Source organism: Temnothorax longispinosus, chromosome 9, assembly GCF_030848805.1.
Source record: "Temnothorax longispinosus isolate EJ_2023e chromosome 9, Tlon_JGU_v1, whole genome shotgun sequence".
Classification (NCBI taxonomy): Eukaryota; Metazoa; Arthropoda; class Insecta; order Hymenoptera; family Formicidae; genus Temnothorax; species Temnothorax longispinosus.
Genome location: NC_092366.1, coordinates 18,859,300 through 18,878,680, shown reverse-complemented (window position 1 = coordinate 18,878,680; position 19,381 = coordinate 18,859,300). Strand labels below are relative to the sequence as shown.

The 19,381-nt window shown below is 40.9% G+C and overlaps 2 protein-coding genes and 2 long non-coding RNA genes across 6 annotated transcripts in view; 3 read left to right on the top strand and 1 right to left on the bottom strand.

Annotated features, from left to right (window-relative positions):
- The window catches only part of Rplp2 (ribosomal protein LP2), a 103,346-nt gene that overhangs the window by 20,674 nt on the left and 63,291 nt on the right, over nt 1-19,381 (top strand). The gene's annotated exons all lie outside the window — the stretch shown is intronic.
- Nucleotides 19-891, top strand: LOC139819572 (uncharacterized). Its single transcript, XR_011733772.1, has 3 exons — nt 19-308; nt 423-532; nt 793-891. It is a non-coding gene; the product is annotated as an uncharacterized lncRNA (long non-coding RNA).
- Nucleotides 3,124-7,539, top strand: LOC139818937 (uncharacterized). The gene is made up of 2 exons (XR_011733559.1): nt 3,124-6,082; nt 6,997-7,539. It is a non-coding gene; the product is annotated as an uncharacterized lncRNA (long non-coding RNA).
- Nucleotides 14,673-19,134, bottom strand: LOC139818921 (uncharacterized). The gene has a single exon (XM_071787961.1). The coding sequence runs from the start codon at nt 18,382-18,384 to the stop codon at nt 16,690-16,692; it is 1,695 nt and encodes a 564-aa protein (XP_071644062.1). The 5' UTR covers nt 18,385-19,134; the 3' UTR covers nt 14,673-16,689.

Here is a 19,381-nt window from a genome sequence, read left to right as displayed (position 1 = left end):
CCTACCACAGGGCGAGGGTGTCTTTCGAAGATTTCCACCACGTTAAAAAAAAAAAAAAAAAAAGAGAACAATTTTTAATTCCTTTCAGCAATTACATTTCTATTAAGCGAGAAAGGTCAAGAAACATTTCGACTATATTGCAACAACGTCGTAAAATTAATGCAATATAGCCGAAATGGCTTCTTGACTTTTTTTGCTTAATGGATGAAGTCACACTGCATTGCCACGAGTCTCAATGTGGCTCAAGACTCTTATCTGACCCGGAGGTGGTGGTGGATTTTGCGGCCGGAACAGCAGGAAAGAAAGTGGTGAGTGTAACTGATTTTTACGTACTATGTCACTTATGTCCAACAATGTTCTATCTCTTCTGTCTTTACTTAATCGAATCGTTCATTTGAATATTTCAAAAAATAACGACGCAGAAGGTGACATCGGAGCAGCGAGGGAATCCTGCGAACCTGATATCCCGAGCAGCCTGAGAGGAGGAGGAGGCCTAGGATAGGCATCGGGCATCGGCGTACTAACACTTCTGGTAAGTGTTATTTTTTATTTTTTCTAAAGATATTATAGAATCTCTTTTTTCGTTTGTTTTTATTTAGTTGCTACATTAAACCGTGTTTTAAAATATAAATTAGTAAAAAGAAATAATTTGAAAAATTTGATTCAAGTTGATTCTAACGTAGAGACCTTTTTGCGAAGAAGTAAATTGAATGTGTATTAATCTGAATAACGAATAAAATGTTCAATCCGCGTGACAATTATTTAATCGATTCGGTTATTTTTATGTTACAGAAAATATCCACGCTGGAAGGACCATCAGCTTTGCATCGAGAAAACACGATGGCCATCTCGAGCAGCCTGAGAGGAGGTGGAGGCCTAGGAGAGGCATCGGGCATCGGCGTACTAATACTTCTGGTAAGTGTTATTTTTTATTTTTTCTAAAGATATTATAGAATCTCTTTTTTCGTTTGTTTTTATTTAGTTGCTACATTAAACCGTGTTTCGAAATATAAATTAGTAAAAAGAAATAAATCGAAAAATTTGATTCAAGTTGATTCTAACGTAGAGACTTTTTTCGAAGAAGTAATTTAGGAAAACATTAATCGGAATAACGAATAAGATGTTCGATGCGCGTGACAATTATTTAATCGATTTGTTTATTTTTATGTTACAGAACATATCCACGCGCGCGCGCAGGAAGGAGCATCAGCTTGGCATCGAGGAAACACGAGGGACACCCCGAGCAGCGTGAAAGAAAGTGGAGGCCTGGGAGAAGCATCAGGCGCCGGCGGAACAACATGCGGTAAATATAATTGGTTTATACATATTGTGTTTTTCGCGGATAGTTTAACCAATCGGTTTTTCAATCGAATAGTAAAGTTAGCCTGAGAGTAGAAATTAAAAAAGAATTTAATTTTTAAAATTCTATTTAAAATTCTTGTGTTTAACGAATTAAAATATAGAATTCGGTGTTTTACGTTCGGTAATTATTTTTCGAAATACTGACTGTCTCCTTTCTTTTCTGCTTTAATTTGGATTGTATGTTTGATTGTTACAGAATCATCGTAGCAACGTTGCAGATACAGCTCCGCTGCTGCACATCAGGGTCGGTGAGTTTTAGCGTAGGGAAGCGTGGAGAAATAAGCGTAGGTAGGGACTTAGTTAAAACGTAGGTAGGGAATAATTTTCAATTCTTTTCAGCAATTACATTCCGATTAAGCGAGAAAGGTCAAGAAACATTTCAACTATATTGCAACAACGTCATAAAATTATTGCAATATAGCTGAAATGCTTCTTGAAGTCGAACTTTCCATAAAGATATTGTGAAAAATATCGTGTGCACCTCGGGGCGGAAGCTTTTTCAGACTCGTGTGATTTGCCGCCCTCGCCTTTGACTCGGACGGCAAACTTCACACTCGTCTGAAAAACGTTACTTTCGCCCCTTGGTGCACAATATACTATTCTATTAATTTGAATAGCGCGCTATTTCATATTTTTGCTTTAATCGAAAACTGCACAATTTATCTTCTAAGTATTATTTCAAATATTTCCTACGTATTTGACGCATCTTTTACGGAGAATTCTGTAATTGATATTTTTCTGAATTTTTAACAAATTACGAGTTCGAGCTTATCGTCGTAATTGTAATTGACCTTGACTGTAGAATTGTTTTCTCATTTGAGAATATTTTGAATAGATTAAGACTAATTAAGCTGATAAAACGCAACAGGACTAATCTGCATCCGTTCGGTTTGATTTTTTTCGCTTGTAGATCGTTATCAGCTCCTAATAGTTGAACCCGTGACCGCCGACATGTATTTTAACACATTTATAGTTACGATATCAGCTTATTTATTGATTGCAGCACGAAGGCAGTCTTTGCTATCAAAATACGCCATTATCGTAATACGAAGACGAAACAAATTGGCGAAGTAGTTCTATATATTTTCTGTGTTTTGTCTCCGCTATTGCATCTTATATCTCAATCGTTTTTGGGTGAACACATTGCCGAGATAATGTCAAATTTATTTTTTTAGCTTTCACACGCGTTGGTCATAGTGCATGTAAAACATATGTAGGAATTAACTCGAGAATGAAATACACAAAATTAATATTATGCGGCGTAAATTAAATAATCGTGTTTCTTGATATTATAATTGATCAAATTTTGCTTTAAATTAATTAATTTCATGCTATTGCAATGCTTGCAATTCGGAGTATAATATTAATAATAGGTAAAAAGAATGCATGGCAAGAACGTATAGTTTTGATAATGTCAGTGATCATTGTTAATTATCAGACAATTGTATAGTTTGTCAAGGCAGACGTCCGCTTTATGATCATTACAACGGTTTGGAATGTATATATTAGTAGCGGTGGAACGCGATGTTAATGCATGAACCGGACCTGCGGTTTATCTCGCGGCAGTTGTTAACCCAGCTGCTAAATTCTCATGAGGTGTTGGTAACCGTGTACGATCGCGCGAATAAATGGCTGCGGAACCGTACGTCGTAAGATCTACCCATAGAATCGAATCGATCGACTTCACCCTTCGTGCCTTTCTCAGCATTGTTCTAAATAAATCATTGTCCATGACGGGATATCGTAAATTTTAATGGCATTTAAGGCAACCTCTAATAATCGTCGAGGGTTCAATAGATTTTACGTGCCCGTTGTGGAGACGCAGTCTTCAAAAGATTTTCTGTGATTTGGAAACTTGATACAGCTTTCGCGTGAGAAAAATGTTTACCAAGATGTGTTCAAACGTCTTTCCATGACGCAAACGATAATACATAAAACAGTGACGTGCGATTGATATTCGCGCCAGGTTACTGAACGCTTCGAAAACTACAATCTAGGATGAACACGCAGAAATCATTAGGCTTCGATCCGTAGGACAAAGTCCATTCGAGGGTGACGTTACTCATATGTGGAGACTGTAATGTTTCGCCGGTTCACGCGGTACATTTAAGCCATCGTGACAACTTAAAGTCGTACAGTGGAAGTGTCTTCGTACGGGAAGTCGAGCCGGCGGTATATATTCGCCAGTGATATCCTGGCGGACCAGGTTGGGCATATATCGATTGGTGCCATTCAGTGCCTGGCAGTGGGCTCGAGCTTCTTCAACTTCCCATTCGCTCAGATGCCAGATACTAAAGGCCCTTCGTAGGGAAGACAAAAAAATTAGACACGGACTCGTGCCGTACTCGAGTTAAAACGCTTTGCCCCGAAAGGGGGATTCAACTTCTCTGGGAAAGACCGTGGAAAATGAGAGGGAATTTCGGCTCTTCTTTCGATTTACCTAACGATGTTGAGGACAATCTAATTATGATCGTTTAAAGTTGTTAAAAGTCATCGTATTACAAGATCGAGATAACTTCGAGTAGAGTGTTTTGCAGCGACGGTTTCTCTCCTCGCATGGTTATTTCAGAAGAAAACGCGTAAATATCTCTTTTCGGCACTCCCTTATATCGCTGACTGATATAAATATGAACAATTATAAAACATGTCCCATCGTTTAGCTCCCGTTTATTGGAGGCGCACATGTCGTGCGGAACGTAGTTTAACATTGGACTTTGAGATCAACAATAATTTCAGATAATCGTATTTGTCACGAGTGACAAATGAAGTGCGGAAATGTCAGATTCAAAGTGCAAAACTTTGTTTCGGTATCAATAGCGACCCAGACTGGAGAGGCGTCTTCATTTATTATGTGTCTCATGATAGGCGGTATCTCGTAGGCAATAGCATTTTTTTACGAAAAAGAGAAAGATACGCAAAAAAATATCGGTTTTTGAGTCCGATCACTCGCAGCCCTCGTGCCGATTGATAGCCGCGTCGTAGGAAGGTCGCTTCAACGCGAGAAATATACGTGTGTAATTCCAACTTTGTTACGGAATCTGTTTCTGTTTTTTTTTCTGTCAAGGAATTTATGTCGCCGAGGTCTCATCGAGGGGCAGCAATCGAGGCGGATCGAGCCGTGTCTGCCTGCCCGTATCTAGCTGACAAGTATAAGTTTTTACAGACTATATGGCTTCGTGGGTCAGCGAGACCGTATCGTCTTTTCCCTCTTTCTCTCGGTCTTCTCGTTCCATCCCGCGACCCGATAAACACGCCTTTGGAGAAGTGTGTATGGATTTTTAACAGAATGGTGGAGTCCATGCATGCGTCTATGTTCTCCTTCTCCTTCCTCTTTTTTTCCCGTTCACTCTTGTTCCCTTTCCGTTTCCGTCGAGACGGGACAAAGTCGAGAATGCGATACCGAGAAATTTCACGTAAAAAAATGTGAAGGCCGAAGGCCTCGACGAAAGTCACGTAGCTCTGTTGTGCACGAATCGGAAAGCGCTGATTTCGGCTAGTTTGGTTAGTTTCTCTTGATCGAGCATGAGGAAAGTATAGATAATACGCGAACGGGCCGGGATAATGGCCTACGTCCGCATCGCAACGTGAGAGAATTCACATCGACATGCGGACATTCGCGACAGTTTTGTAATGGATGGCCTATCTTTGCCCTTGATCATGTGCAGATTGCACCAATTCTTGTTTCACGTTATCGTAAATGTGTCACGAACTTCATTAAGAGATCATCATATATTATTATAAAACCGAGACATGCTCTTAGAGAACTTAGTAATCTTCGTACATATTCCAAAACATTTTGCGATGGCATTGCTATCGCTTGCTGTACCGAAGGAAAAAATAAGAGATTACGGAAAATGTCTATGCTGCATATGTTAGATGTATCGTGCGCGAAACGTGATTTTGTTACACAGTGTCCTTACGATAACCGCGCTTTTGGATTTTCTAATAACATTTCAAAGCACTTCTATTAATGACTTCGATTTTTATCCAGTGCCGTTATAATCGATTTCATTCGTTTATTTGCGGATTTTGCTGCACTATCGGCACAATTTCGTCATTCCGACGTAAAGTCCCGAATAAATGAGAAAAAAAGGGGAAAAGCTAAACTGTTTCTTCACTTCTTATACGCGGAAATTACTCGTGGTCAATGTCCAGTGATTAAAATCCGAAGTCTAATGTGCTAAAATGACATCACATGATTAATCGTGAAAATAAGAAATCGTAAGAAATTAAAAATAATAAAAAAAATATGAATTAGACATCATTCTGTGTATATGTAAATATACGTGTGCATGTGTGTATATAAAATTAAACATTTTTGTTTATTTGACTTGAATGTTGATTGAAATGTTGCATCAGCGCAATTGATACAATTTATATAACGATGATGGACATTGCCCGCAGTGATCTGTAAACCGCAGCATTTTCGAAATTATGCAAATCACGGATATATGCAGATAACGTATTTTGCGATTCAAACTAAAGCGCATCCGATATTTATAAAAGTCTGTGCGATTTCGATTGCGAAAGAAATTCTTACAATGAGATCGGCTTATTGGAGTCCTGCAAAACCCTCGAAAAAAAACGGTGTTACAGAGAATATTGTATACCTTGTCGCGTATGTTGTCATATCGATCGAGCTTCTCACACCGTGCTGAGTGTGTCAGTGCACGCGTGTTAAAGTGCGCAATTGGGTTTGCATTTCGTGTAGTATACGCATGTGAGTAAATACCACGCAATGTACGACATATGCGCATTTGCTTTATTATTATAGAAAATGAAACATGATTTGAGGCCCGTTTTTTCGAAAGATTCGTATTTAATTGCGAGACTCATCAATGATGATGTTGTAACGATCGAGGAAGAAAAAAGAATCATATATGTGTCTTTGCCCAATAAAGAATCTTCGCTAAATATGACACGACGCGTAAATATTTAATTTATTTGTCCAATAAAAAATAGGCACAGAGCAGATGCGCTTAGCTTTTAGCAAGTGCTGAGAATTGTGCGCTAAGTGTGGAATACGTTTCTAAAAACATTTTTATCTCGTGCATGTAGCATGTATGATGTATCGAGAACATATGTAGCAAATACATATGTAACTGGTGAATGAGGTTGCAACACATGACAGAATGAACCCCAGTTCATGAATAGATTATTATGATTTTACGTCGACACCCCTCTTCACAACGAATGCGTCATACTCTGTAAAACTGCCCAGTGGTCACTCTCGATTTTACGATCAAGGATATTATTAAAGATTTGCACCAACATTTATCATCGGATCAAAAAAGTTTAAAATTTTAATAATTGAAAATGAAATTACCTATTAATTTTTATTAATTATAATTTTTGTTGATTACAATACTTTTTTTCATTTAGGAAAAAATTGCTCCTTTGAAGAAACTCCAAAAATCTACTTCAACTTTTTTTAAATATTGTCAATTTAAAGAAAATAGTACTAAAAAAGTATTCTTTCACATTTGTACATTGTACAAACGAATAAATATAAGAATTATTTTTCACACTACACGCGAAGAATATAAAATCTCGAAGAATAGGCAATAAAAATATATATAATTATTTTATTAATCAAAGTTTTATAATTAATTAGATTTTACGTTCTTATATTAGTTGAATCGTGAGGGAATCAGACAGTAATAGGATCTCTTCTCCATACCACCAGTGTTTGTGCGGTTCGAGATAATGAAAGGAGTCAATCAACTCTCGCTGGCGTGGAACTAGTTAACCGATGTTGCTAACGATTTCATTTCTACGCTCTCAGCGAGCGCTTAACTGAACCTTACAGGACTAACCGCTTGTTTGAAGACTTGGTCGATCAATTGCGCGATAAGGATGGCGTACGTAATTAGGCATTGGAAATCCATGTTTAATCGAGGGTTCAATTGTCTTTAGATCAGACGGTTCAATCTAGATAGAAACTTGGAAAACATGAAATGCTATATCGTGTTAATACTAACGAAATTACGAACGTAGTTATTAAAAATATAGATGTGTATAATTATGAAAAAATAGAATTATTTTATTTACTTCGTGACAAATGCAATTGTTTAAATGTCAAAAGGTTCAGCATTTCCTTGTTAATTTCTACAACATAATGCTTTATAAAAGCAGGTATTATTACAATGTATAATAAAAGACGGTAATCGATTTTAATTGCGCTTTCTGCTACCTACTTATTTCGTCACACTTCTCTTGAAACCTGAGAAAACACGCTTATTTTTTTTATTTCAAATGCAGAAACATATAAAAATCTAAAACAACAGATCTCTCTTTGACAATTCAATAACTTATTTATATATTCAATAACATCTTGACCTAGAAAGCTTCAGAGTATTCTTTATTGGAAAATATTATTAAAAATTATTAATACATAATTAATAATTAATAAAAAATATATATTAATAACAGTTGATGCCAAAAGATAAAAGAACCATTAGTACAACTCACCCGCGGCATCTTTAAAGGATATTTCGATGTTCGAATTGGTGTCACGATGATTTCTCGCAAAAGAAGTTGGATGCTAGTGCTTTCTTCGGCGACGAGGGAGGACAGCTGGCGGCGGTACGGTTTCCTCAGGGCTTCTCAGGGGCTAACAGCGGGGGTGCGGTCGCTTGCGTTCGCCACGGACGGCTGGACTTCACTGAGGCGCCGTCGACGAATCGGCGTCGCGACGCTTCTGCCGTCTTGTTCCCGCAGGGGATCCCACCGCGGGTGGCGGGATCGCGTGCCGCGCGCGGCGCCCACGAACGCCTGAACGCGGTTCCCGCAAGTCAACGGGGACGGGGGTGCCGTACGCGAGGGTGTCCCGGCACATGTATCCCCCCGCGTACGCGGTGAACGAGGGCTGAGCAATGTAGACGTGGTGTGAACATTAGAGCCGGGAGAAGTCGAAATTTGCTACCTGGTTACGCGTAAACGGACAGAACGTTCAACTTGATATCTTATCAGTTTTGTGATTGTAACTGCATATCGATCGCTTTAAAAGGATATGAAAATTTCAAATAATTTTAAAAAGATTACAAATAAATAAGTTAAAGTCATATATAATGATAGACGTGATGAATGAACGTTTGTTATTTGTGATCGAAAATTGTTATTTATAATATTTTTTTTTCTTTATTGACATATAAGGGATTAAGGCAAGAAATGGAAAAAAGTACCGATAATTTTTAGAACATATATTTATATATTTAATATATGTTTTACAGCATTATGATTGTAGAATATGATCATTTTTATACTCATAGAAGACACGTAATTAACACTAATTAATAATAATAACTTATATATAATAATTAACATAAAATTTCAACTTTGCTCGCATAATTACATGTTTTTTTTTGCCTCTCTGCCTTTCTTTTTCTTTCGGTAAAAAATTGTCTTTAAGTAAGCTTTTAATTATTTTAAAGCTGTCGCTCGTAAAATGAGAGAATTCAATTGCAAAGTATAAGGAATAAATAGATATCGAAAATGTCTTCGAATATCCCGATGAACAGGTAATCCTTCTGTCTTCCGGATACCGCTCGACGTGCTCGCCTACCCGGACTAGCTGATCAAAACTTTCTTTTCGTGTAATTGCCCGAAGGAACGGATATCGTTTCGCATGTTCGATCACGTAATTATTTCCTGCACGCAGGGAAAATATATTTCTTTCGAAACTTGTCGATGGAGGCAATCCGCGAATGGTACACCCCTCTCTGGGGAGTTGGCTCGTATTAAGCTTTTCCAATCTGGAGAATCGTCCCCGCGCCTTTCCACGTGGAACCCGACGCGGGTTCTGCTTATCGCTGTGGTCACGTCAGCTTGTTTTCGGAATTTGACCCACAAGGGATATATAGGTTACATGGTACCGTGCATTCGGAATACGATAATCCCTCCCCTCCCATCAATTCCTGGCAAAACTAAGTTTTCAACTTGTGAAATGATATATTAACTCCCACCATTGTCTTTTGATTACGGACCATAAAAATTAATTTTCCAATTTTCAGAATTAACTTTTTCTTTCTGAAATTAAAGATTCTCCTTAAGAGACAACCTCCTTAAGGGATGTTTTACGTGTAGGAAGATTTATTACGTTATCACATGCGCGAGACTAAATCTACTCTCGCCTAATTACGCGAAGCAGAGAACGAACATTGTAAATTAGAAAAATGTGCGGCTAATTGCTTGAGTTTATATTTTTATTATTCTTGTCAGAAGTAAAACCTTAAAATGATAGGAGATAGATTTACTATCGGAGGAGGCTCTATTTCCTGTCAGGAGGCGGTTCCATTTCTGTCAGTATTATCGGGACACGCGACGGGTTAACGTCCTGAATTACAACGGTGGTAAATCTATCTACAGATTTATTACGCGGATGTCAGTGTCGAAAATTCGTGCGACACGCCGCTCCGGATGAAAACCGAGACAACGTGGATTGTAAATATATTTAAGTGGGCGGATTTGTGAGTATCGACAGATGCGGAAGCGCGTGATGTTTAATCTCTCCATTGAGACATACATATGGCTTTACCGCACTACTACATATGATAGATTTAACAGTATTAAAGAAAGAATTGAGAACTTAGAAAGATATAATGTATTACGCATCCAAACATGAGGAATTAAGTACTAATGCGAGACACCAAGAATTTATGAGGATAGCCATCAAAGACGCTATGGTGAACCTCTTCTCAGGGTGGGCCGTCCATAAACCAGGACTCTGTAGTGGAGCCCTCGCGAGTACTTCGACCTGAACTTGAGTTTGACGAAGTCGTGACCGATTCCGCCGGCGGTGACCCATGCTGCGCCGTTATCATCATCGGACAGCGAGTTGAAACGTATGCACGTAATTCTCGCGTCCGTCGGTCCGTAATCCGCCTCTACCTCCTAGTTACAATCGAGAAACCTTCGTGAATGGATTAAGATAACTGTCAACAAGTGGATCTAGATCCGAAAGGTACAATTAACAGGACACGATTTCCGATATGATCGTAAACGCACTTGATAACCACCAGTTCGGTGCGGTCTCCTGACGTCATATTCCCAGATCAGCTCGTCGTCGGCATCCTGTCGACACTCGCTGATTTCCTGCGCCGTCGCGAGCGAAACGACGCAGAGGAGTAAAAATGCTGGCGATCGGAACCGCATATCTCCTCTTGATCCTCGACTTCCTTCGCCAAGGATGATGCGCCGCGTCAAAAGAATACCAACCGAATTAGAGATATCGACTGTCGAGGAAAAAAATGAAGGAAAGAAAGAGAGAAAATTATAACGTACGATGTTCTTCACTCTTGCGCGATTCTTTCAGATATTTTCGTAGAAAGACGGTGGTTTATTGTCGAGCGACGAGACTCCGGATAGCACTAACTGAACGAACGGTCAAATAGCCGGTATGTCGATACGCGCCGAAAGTATCGCCTTCTGGAATATTGTATTTGCTCGTCGCGTTGCAGAGGAGATTAGATACAATGTCGGTATCGTATATCCGCCTGCCCGCTCGCTCCGGCCGTGTTGTTTCGAGAAGAGCGGACGGGCAATCGACGAGCCTCGGGTGGCCTCTTCTCCGTTACGCAACGCACATCGAAATCGGATGTGTGCATCGTAAATCCCGGGTGCCCGAGAATTGCAAGAAAAATGCGTCATGGGTTGGCGGTTAAACGAGTTAGGCATACAAGCGCATATATATCCGACATTGCCTGAAAATTTTCATACAGTCTTCTCAGAATTCGAAGCAAACTGTCACTTGACTTACGGATCGTCAGTTGAAATCCTAGAATTTGAAAACGGTAACGAGAATTCCGCGTTCGCGTTTTTATATTTTGCGACTCGATGCTCTTTCCTCCAAGAACACGTTTCCGCAATTGTTTGAAAAAGCGTGCATGGAAGACGTTCCGTTTCGATTACGTTCTACAATTTTTTTTTAACCGAATTTCTCGATACTGTCAAGTACATGACTGCATACAATACCGCGCTCGATGTAATCATTAACCGGCATCACGCAAAATCAACTTTGCCAACCCTGACCCCGCTGACGGCGTCATTTCTGCAATGCGTATCGCACCTCGGTTATATTTATTCTGTTTGTGTAAAACAGCCTCTTATCTGTTTAACAAATTCGTGAAGCTATACGAGAGAGTAGCTCCGACTGTTATAGATCTGTTTGCATGCAATGCAACTGCGATTTTACTTACATAACTAATTATGTAATAATTATTGAACTCTATAGGTGCTTAAAACTAAATTATTCTTATAAACTTATTTATATATAACACTATTTTCTTTCCTTGACGGTCGATCGTGATTCATGGAGTTATGTAGGATAGTTTCCTGTCTATCGTAGAAAATGAGAAGCTAATATGGGGAAAAACTTTCCGATGAGTCTCAGTAAAAAAGAAAAATATTCACGACAAAGTATTCATTTACTGCTTAACAATTATCTGTAATCTCTAAGCAACAAACGTCCCAAAGCTCACCATAAAACACTTTGCTATTGTGTCGCCTGTCCTTTAAATAACGTTAAAAGATTTAGCGAAAGTAGATTTGCATACAAAAACTGACGGTTAATCGTATCCTACATAGAGCGTGTCTTTGGTGTAACAAGTGCTCTTTTTGGTCTAGACGGCGTAAAAAGTGAAGCTTCAAGTTCCGAAGAAAGGGGTATTGAATTGTAAAATATTGCAGTCAGCGAATAGCGGCGAGAGATAACTGGCTGGCAGTAACCAGACCATCGCTATGTCAGCCAGGTGAGCCAGGTGAATCGGTTCCCACAACGCCGTGCCTGGAACCACGCGATTCACGTTGCCTAAGGAAATGACTTTACTTCTTGTTCTCTACGCTGCTAAACCAAGTTAGCGGCTTTTAAGTCCTTTTACTTTAGGCTTCATTACAGCGAGATCGACTTGGCCGGGGCGATCGTTATTATCGCTATTATATCGGAGGCAGAGTCATCGTTATTATGTCAGGGATATTATGTTCGTCTTAAGTAGAAACGGAGGCGCATCACCGCCTCCCTGAATGAGAGGTCGGCTAGCTAAGTTTATGGGAAAGATAGACGCTTTTATCGCGTGCCTCTCCTGAGGGAGAGTAAAAAATGAAGGAAGGGTACCGGCGTATATTGATTTATTTTACTAGCCGTCGTCAAGGAACTGCATTTCAATATTATCGCATGATATGTCTGCGTTACACACTTTATTGCCGCCGTTGTCCGAATCTCCGACTTTTGTCCTTGTTTAGTGAAAAACGAGATGAGCTGACTAAAGTCTTTTATTTTCATCTCTGTTTATATATATGGCAAGCTCATTAGAAAGTGAATATTTCGCGCGATTTATCGTATTTTACGTGATAGAATATTTGAGTAGAATATATATAAATAAAATAATATCGTAAAATATTCACTTTCTGAGATGATTTTTCCTTAACTTATACATTATACTTACCTAAACATATTGGAGTTGTAAGATATGATGCTTATTCATTTATCTTGCAGAAATATATCACCTAAATAGGGATAAAAGTTGAAATTAGCTTCGCGACACCTTCAAGACACTCATACTACTTTAGAAGATATAGTCTCTTACCGATAATTTTCGTTTTCGAAGATAATTCTGTGTATTTCGCGAAATATTAATGTCAGTTTAGTGCCCTTATATATTTCAGTCGCGCACTCGGCGCGTTTTCATCTCTCTTAGCATGATTTTTTACGCCGAGGCACTAAACTGTGGAGGAATTATCAGCGATAAAACTATCGCCAGACAGCTTTTGCATATCGCGTCTTATCAGACCGAATTTTTCCGCTAACACGTGAACATTTCCACTCGTTTGTTTCCATTTATTTTTATCATCGCTGGAAAATCGATATTCCCGATGATTCTTATCAGTCGATCGTAGTCTTGTAGCTTTGTCAGCAACTTTGTCGCTGTCGCTATCGCTATCGCTATGGCCTATTGTGCAAGGGGCTTTAGTATTAGATTCTTGAAATTAGATATTAATCGGATATATGGGTTCCTGACCAAGTGCAATAGTATTGAATGCTGAGGTGCGAGGAATAAGCTGCGGAAAACGAAGTTGTAAACACGTGCTTCTTTTGTTGACAAATTTTACAGTGCAAAATTATTCACTTGAATATAAAAATAAAAGCTCACAAGATTAAAAATCAATTACAACAAAGGAGCATCGAGCCGTAACAAGGTGTTAATGTTCATGTATTCTATATTAATTAAAAATTCACTTGAAATTAAACTAGATAAGGTTATTATAATTTCCAACTTGTTTAGCAAGAACTGTGGTGTACGTAATGAAAAATGTAATGGTGTCGTAACCCCGCGTGATCAGTTACATTAGTCGAGACTGAAGGCGACTAACTAAGAGTTAATTTAGTGGCAAAGTTGATTGTTCGGCGACGTTGACGCGAATATCTGTCTATTCGGAGAAAGAAGCGACTGACAATGAGTATAGTAAGTTTCGAAGAAGAAAGGGAAAGAGAGGTGAAAAAAGGAGAAGAAAGGCAGATAATACCCTGGCGAACTGACTTCTCTCTCTCTCTCTTCCTCCCTCTCTCTCGCTCTCTTCACGAACCGGCGACCCCGAGCTGTCAAAGTCCGTCAGCCAGTGTTGCCCCCGGGTCATTCCATCTATAGCGAGGCATTATTTACAGCTTTACGAGTACAATCGCGTCGTAAGGAGATTATAAGCTCCACCAGTCAGCCAGTAACTCGTTAGCGAAACGCCCTCGATATATGCAAGATGCATTACGTCGCGCTCGTTAGCACGAACAAACAATTAATGCGATTTTCAGCGAACGATCGATCTGATCGACGATACGATCGCGATGACGTGCATTGGTCATTGCTCCTTTAATATAATAGCACGCTTGACAAAAATCTCTCTGGATTTTTATAAAATTACTTTTTCGTTGAAAAATACTCCGTATTATAAGTTTATTAATATCTATTTGCAGTATACCAAGGCGATAGATCTTACGGCTCGAAAAATATATGATAATATAAGAAATAGTAAATGCTGCTTAAACGAATTTTTATTTTATTTCCTCTTGTAATTTTCTTTATGCCAATTAGTTCATTGATCTCTTCATTGGTTAATGTAATAAATTTAATAGATAGTGAGGGATAAAAGGTATCTGATGTTTGCAATATTAATTTACCAATTTATTGCAATGCAATAGATCTTATGCTCGAAAATATGTTTAAAAAATATACACACACACATATATATATGTAATTAATTGGCATGAGTGTCTTCTTATTGAGCTCCTTACTGAGGGATAACAAAAATATGTACATACATAGTTCAATGTTTTTTGGAACATTTATTAACGAAAGGCTGACAATATGGATTATATTATCATTAGAGAAATAATATAGATTACATTTTCTTGAAGTATTTCGAAGCACTCTCTTCAAAGCTGATCTTTCAAAATGATCGAAAATTACGCGATGAAATACATTCAATAATCTAGACAAACTTATTACTTGTTAATTCTTTCGATGTCATTAGGATGTATCTCGATGTGTTTGATCCTAAGGAACATTCGAAAAGTTTTGCCGTGAATAGAAAAAGTAATAAATAATCATTCGTTTTATTGTGAAGTACTGAAATATAATGTTTCAATTATGAGGATCGTTAAATCTGATTTAACATAACGTAAAAAAATCGGAACGCGTTTTATCGATATAAATAAACGCGAACTTATCGATATAAATACCTCTTGCTTTTGTAATGTAAAAGAAAGAACCGATATCGGAAGGGTTAAGCCACTTCGATCGATTATGCGCTGGCATTTACAAAACATGTACCAAACAATCGTATTGGTGAACGAGCACGCTCTCTCTGTTTCTCGCTCGGCGAGTGTTGTGAATGTTAAAAGCAACGTTTATATCGCCGGCACCTATTGAGCTGAGTGCACAATAGTTTATAAATAGTCCTGTCAGCGATTGCCTTTGCTATTATGTATTTACGAAAAAATCGCGATCAATTTTAATTCGGTAATGATGATAGATGAAAAGATCGAAGATTATCCTCTCCGGAATATCGCTAGTTCTTACACTTGCACTTGATGATAAGCGTCGTTTTAAATATAAAATATGTTCACACATCGGTGTGACCTCCTAGCATCTTCGACTCGATCAGTAGTGATTTGAGCAAATTGAGTCGAAGACGGGATAATTCTTCTCATGATTGCAGCCGCGCGATTACGGTAAAATATATAGGAAAGAGATGAGATATTAGAGTTAACCGGTTTCTCGAAGAATCGGATCCTCTTCTCCCCCTTCATCCGTTATTGTACGGGCGATTGCTGCGCCAGTCTACCAGAGAGATAGGAATATATTAATCACGCACGCGGTGCATAAGTCTCCCGTTTAGTATAATCAGTATTGATAGCGTGCAACCCGCAGAGAGCATATGTTTTTTTCATCTGTGTGTCCAATCGCGCTTCTTCCCCCAATCGAGGCAAAGGCTCGAGTGGCAACACACACGGCACGAGCCGCCGCGCGCCGCGTCACTTTTTTTCTCCTCTTTTTTTCTTTTTCAAGCCGATTACTTGAGCCGAACTTGACCTTTGTACGTATTTTTAACTCGCTCACTTTCGTTCAAATCCGCGACCCCCCGAACGAACGCGATCACCGGTTCCCCAGTGACTCTCGAGCACGAGTCGGAGAACGCGCCCTTGCGAGGTTTTTACTTCCTAGTTCTCGAATTGACACAAAACTACCGTATTTCTTCCCTTCTCTCTTCAACGAAGTATATTATTACTATATGTTTATATTATAGTCGTTAATTAACAAGTAGAAATAAAATTATATACACGCATACGCTCTTTCTCTCTCTCTTTTTCTTTCACACACGCACTCTATACGTGTAATCATATTAGAGTCTCATATTTACTTATATGTTACAATGCGATGCAAAATAATGTGACAAAAAAATGCGTAGTTCTTTGCCGATGAGACTTTGCCGATTAGCGGCGTGTGAAACACGGACATTGCGCGCAGATACATTGTTCTCCAATAAATAATATCACACTCTACACAATTACTCACGAAAAAGAAATAAGTACGGTCTCGTCCGGGATTCGTCCGCGGATCTCCTCTTTGGCACATTTTCTTCTCGGAGACGCGATCGACGTTGAGGTCCAGATAATAGCTGCACTTCAACCCTTGATTGCATCAGTCCTGATTGCATAAGGATAAATTGTAAGCTCTCTTGACGATCGTTTGCGAAACGTTTCTAAAGAGCAGCTACGAATAGGTAGGCGAAATAGAAGAGATCTTAATACAAGAGAAGTTCCCGTTTGAGGGGAGAGTCCTATTGCACCACCGCTAGGGGTGGATTATGCTGCGTCCTGATAACCTCCGCGACACGCCGGAACGGCAATTGGAGATGATAGTAGGCGCAATAAGGCAACGGATCCCAATACACGAAGAGGGACTCCCTCTTGTCCAGCACCGTGCCTAGAAGATGGGGTGCGATCTCGTTGGCTGTTTGTTTGAGAGCACTCGCCACGGCATCGGGCAGCAACTGCCGGCTCGACGTGCCCACCAACGCCGAATTCTGCCTGGAGAAATGTCGGCAGGGTTTCCACACCAAACGCGGATGTATCCCCGTGTAGCAGATGTAGGGCAGGCTCACGCCCACGCGACAGCCGATGGACACCAGCTCACCCGTCTCCTCCGACACCGCCAGCCGGAAGCTCATGTGACCGTTGATCCTGCCGCCGAAGGAACGTGCGAAAAACTGCTCGAGCCATCGCGTGATCTCCGGACGTTCCTCGAGGATTAGGCCTCGGTCCTCGTCCACCCGGCAGGTCACGTTCGCCACGATCCGTGACTCTTTGAGCGTGGTGCAGGTGATGAAGTGATCTCCGCTGGAGTCGCGGATCACCACCCACGGTCGCCTCTCGCTGATCTCGTGCTGCTGATTCCGGAACTCCCTGACAGTAGGTGGTAACAGAATCTTGGCGCGATCGCGCATTCCCGCGGGACCGGCGGCCAGCATCATGTACCTGCCGGTGCGGAATGCATTTCGCTCGTAGAGCGCGGACAGATCTTGCATCGATCGGAGCAGAAAATGTTGCGGGGTCGGAAGACCGAGCATGCGACAGCGACGTAGCAGCTCCAACGGGTCGTCCAGCGCGGTTACCTGGCTGGCATCGGGCACGAAGCACTCGCAGCCCATGATCTCCAAGTGCGGCTTCGCCAGGGCGTCGTAATATGCGGTGCTAGCGGCGCTCACCGGTATATAATAAGCCACCCGTTCACGCTGGACGATATCTTTCAGCGCCTTTATGTACTCGACGACGTTCCTGGACCCGGGCCGTGGTATCGTGTAGTACTTGGAGCAGGCGGTGGAGAATCTGGCCAGGCCGAACAGGCCCTCGAGATCGCACACCACCACCCGGGCGCCGGCCTTGTAGAAGTTACGCGCCAGATGCACCGCCTGTACCGTGCTACCACCACTGATCAGCACGCATCGTTTGTTGCGCGATCTCTCATACGCCGGGGTGTGCAGCAAGGTGATGAACCACTTGAGGGCGGTCAGCGGCAGCTGTAGAACCACCCAGAACAAGCAGACCCAAGCGGATGCCCAGAGAGCGGGCGCCCAGATCGCGTAGCCGACGACGTTGAAAACACCCCGAAGTAGACCCAATAGAAGTCCGAGGTACCAAAACATGACCCTCGACAGTATGGAACCGCTCCGTTCGACATTCCGACTATCTGCCGCTAGCGACTGTTGCTGCTGCCGTTGCTGCTGTCGTCTCTGGGAGAGTATCACCGTCGACATACCCGAGAACGACGATGCCCTGGAGAGGCTGGTCGGCGCGTTGGACGGCGACACGATCACGTTCGACGCCGTGCGCTTCAACATGGACACGGGCGACGTCCGGGGTGGCGATGTGGATAACGGTGTGCCGGGTAGCGACGGCGACGCGCTGCTACTTCGCGACATCGGCGGGCTGGAGGACCATAATCTGGACGAGCTCTCGCTCGAGCAGGCGGGCATCTTTTCCCGTTCGGTGTTTCGCTTTTGGAAACCCCGTCCGAGAGGGTTACGACGAATCGAAGGGTTCAGCCGATCGGTAGAAATCCTTGTATCCAGGACTCATATTTCCCAAGACCGAGAGGTCTTGGAAAATAACCGCCTCGCGCGGTTATTTCAGCAAAGGAAGAGGAAGATGAGATAGTTCTCCCCGAGAGTCAATCGTACTCTGATCGCGGATAGACAAAATTATCTCTCTTTCTCTGTCGTCAGAAACGGATGTAGGCGCGATGAAAGCGACAAGATGACACAACATACACGAAAATTAAGGCGCTATGCTGTTGCTGACAACAATCGCGGAGAAGTTACTCAGGGCGACTCGTCCCGTCCTTAATTGTCGGTTTGCACACGCAGCTTTAACTGAGGCTGGGCCTCGAGCATCCCGGTCTCTTATGAGGTCTGCATCTCGGACGTACTATGAACCGGAGCCTTATCTAATCGTCGCGCCTCAGACACCGCGACGAAAAGAAAGAAGTCGCAAAATATGTCGCATCTGCTCTCGCTTTTCTTTTCCCCCTTCTTTTTTTCTTTCCCCCATACAAATTAATTACGCGAAGAAAAATGGAAATAGAGAAAGGGAGGAAATGTGGGAAGAAAGTCTTGGTGCGAACATTGAGTTTTTTTGTACATGTCACTATAGATCACCGTGTATGTAAATGGCCATTATATTTACCGGATTGTTATTGATCATCTTCGGTCATAAATTTGGACAATCGTGCATCGATAACTCATTATAATAATGTTAAAATGTTATAATTAAAGTAAATTTATAATCTCGTTAAAAATTATTTTAACGTTATCTGTCAAAACTGCATCTCGACTACAAAATCCTACACGAGCTTTTATTGGATAATTGTTTAATCATCACAATTATTATCTTAATGAAATGATGAAGAATAAAAATAATGAACTTAATTTGGATTGACGATTAATCAAATATATTTGTTCCTTTTAGCACGCA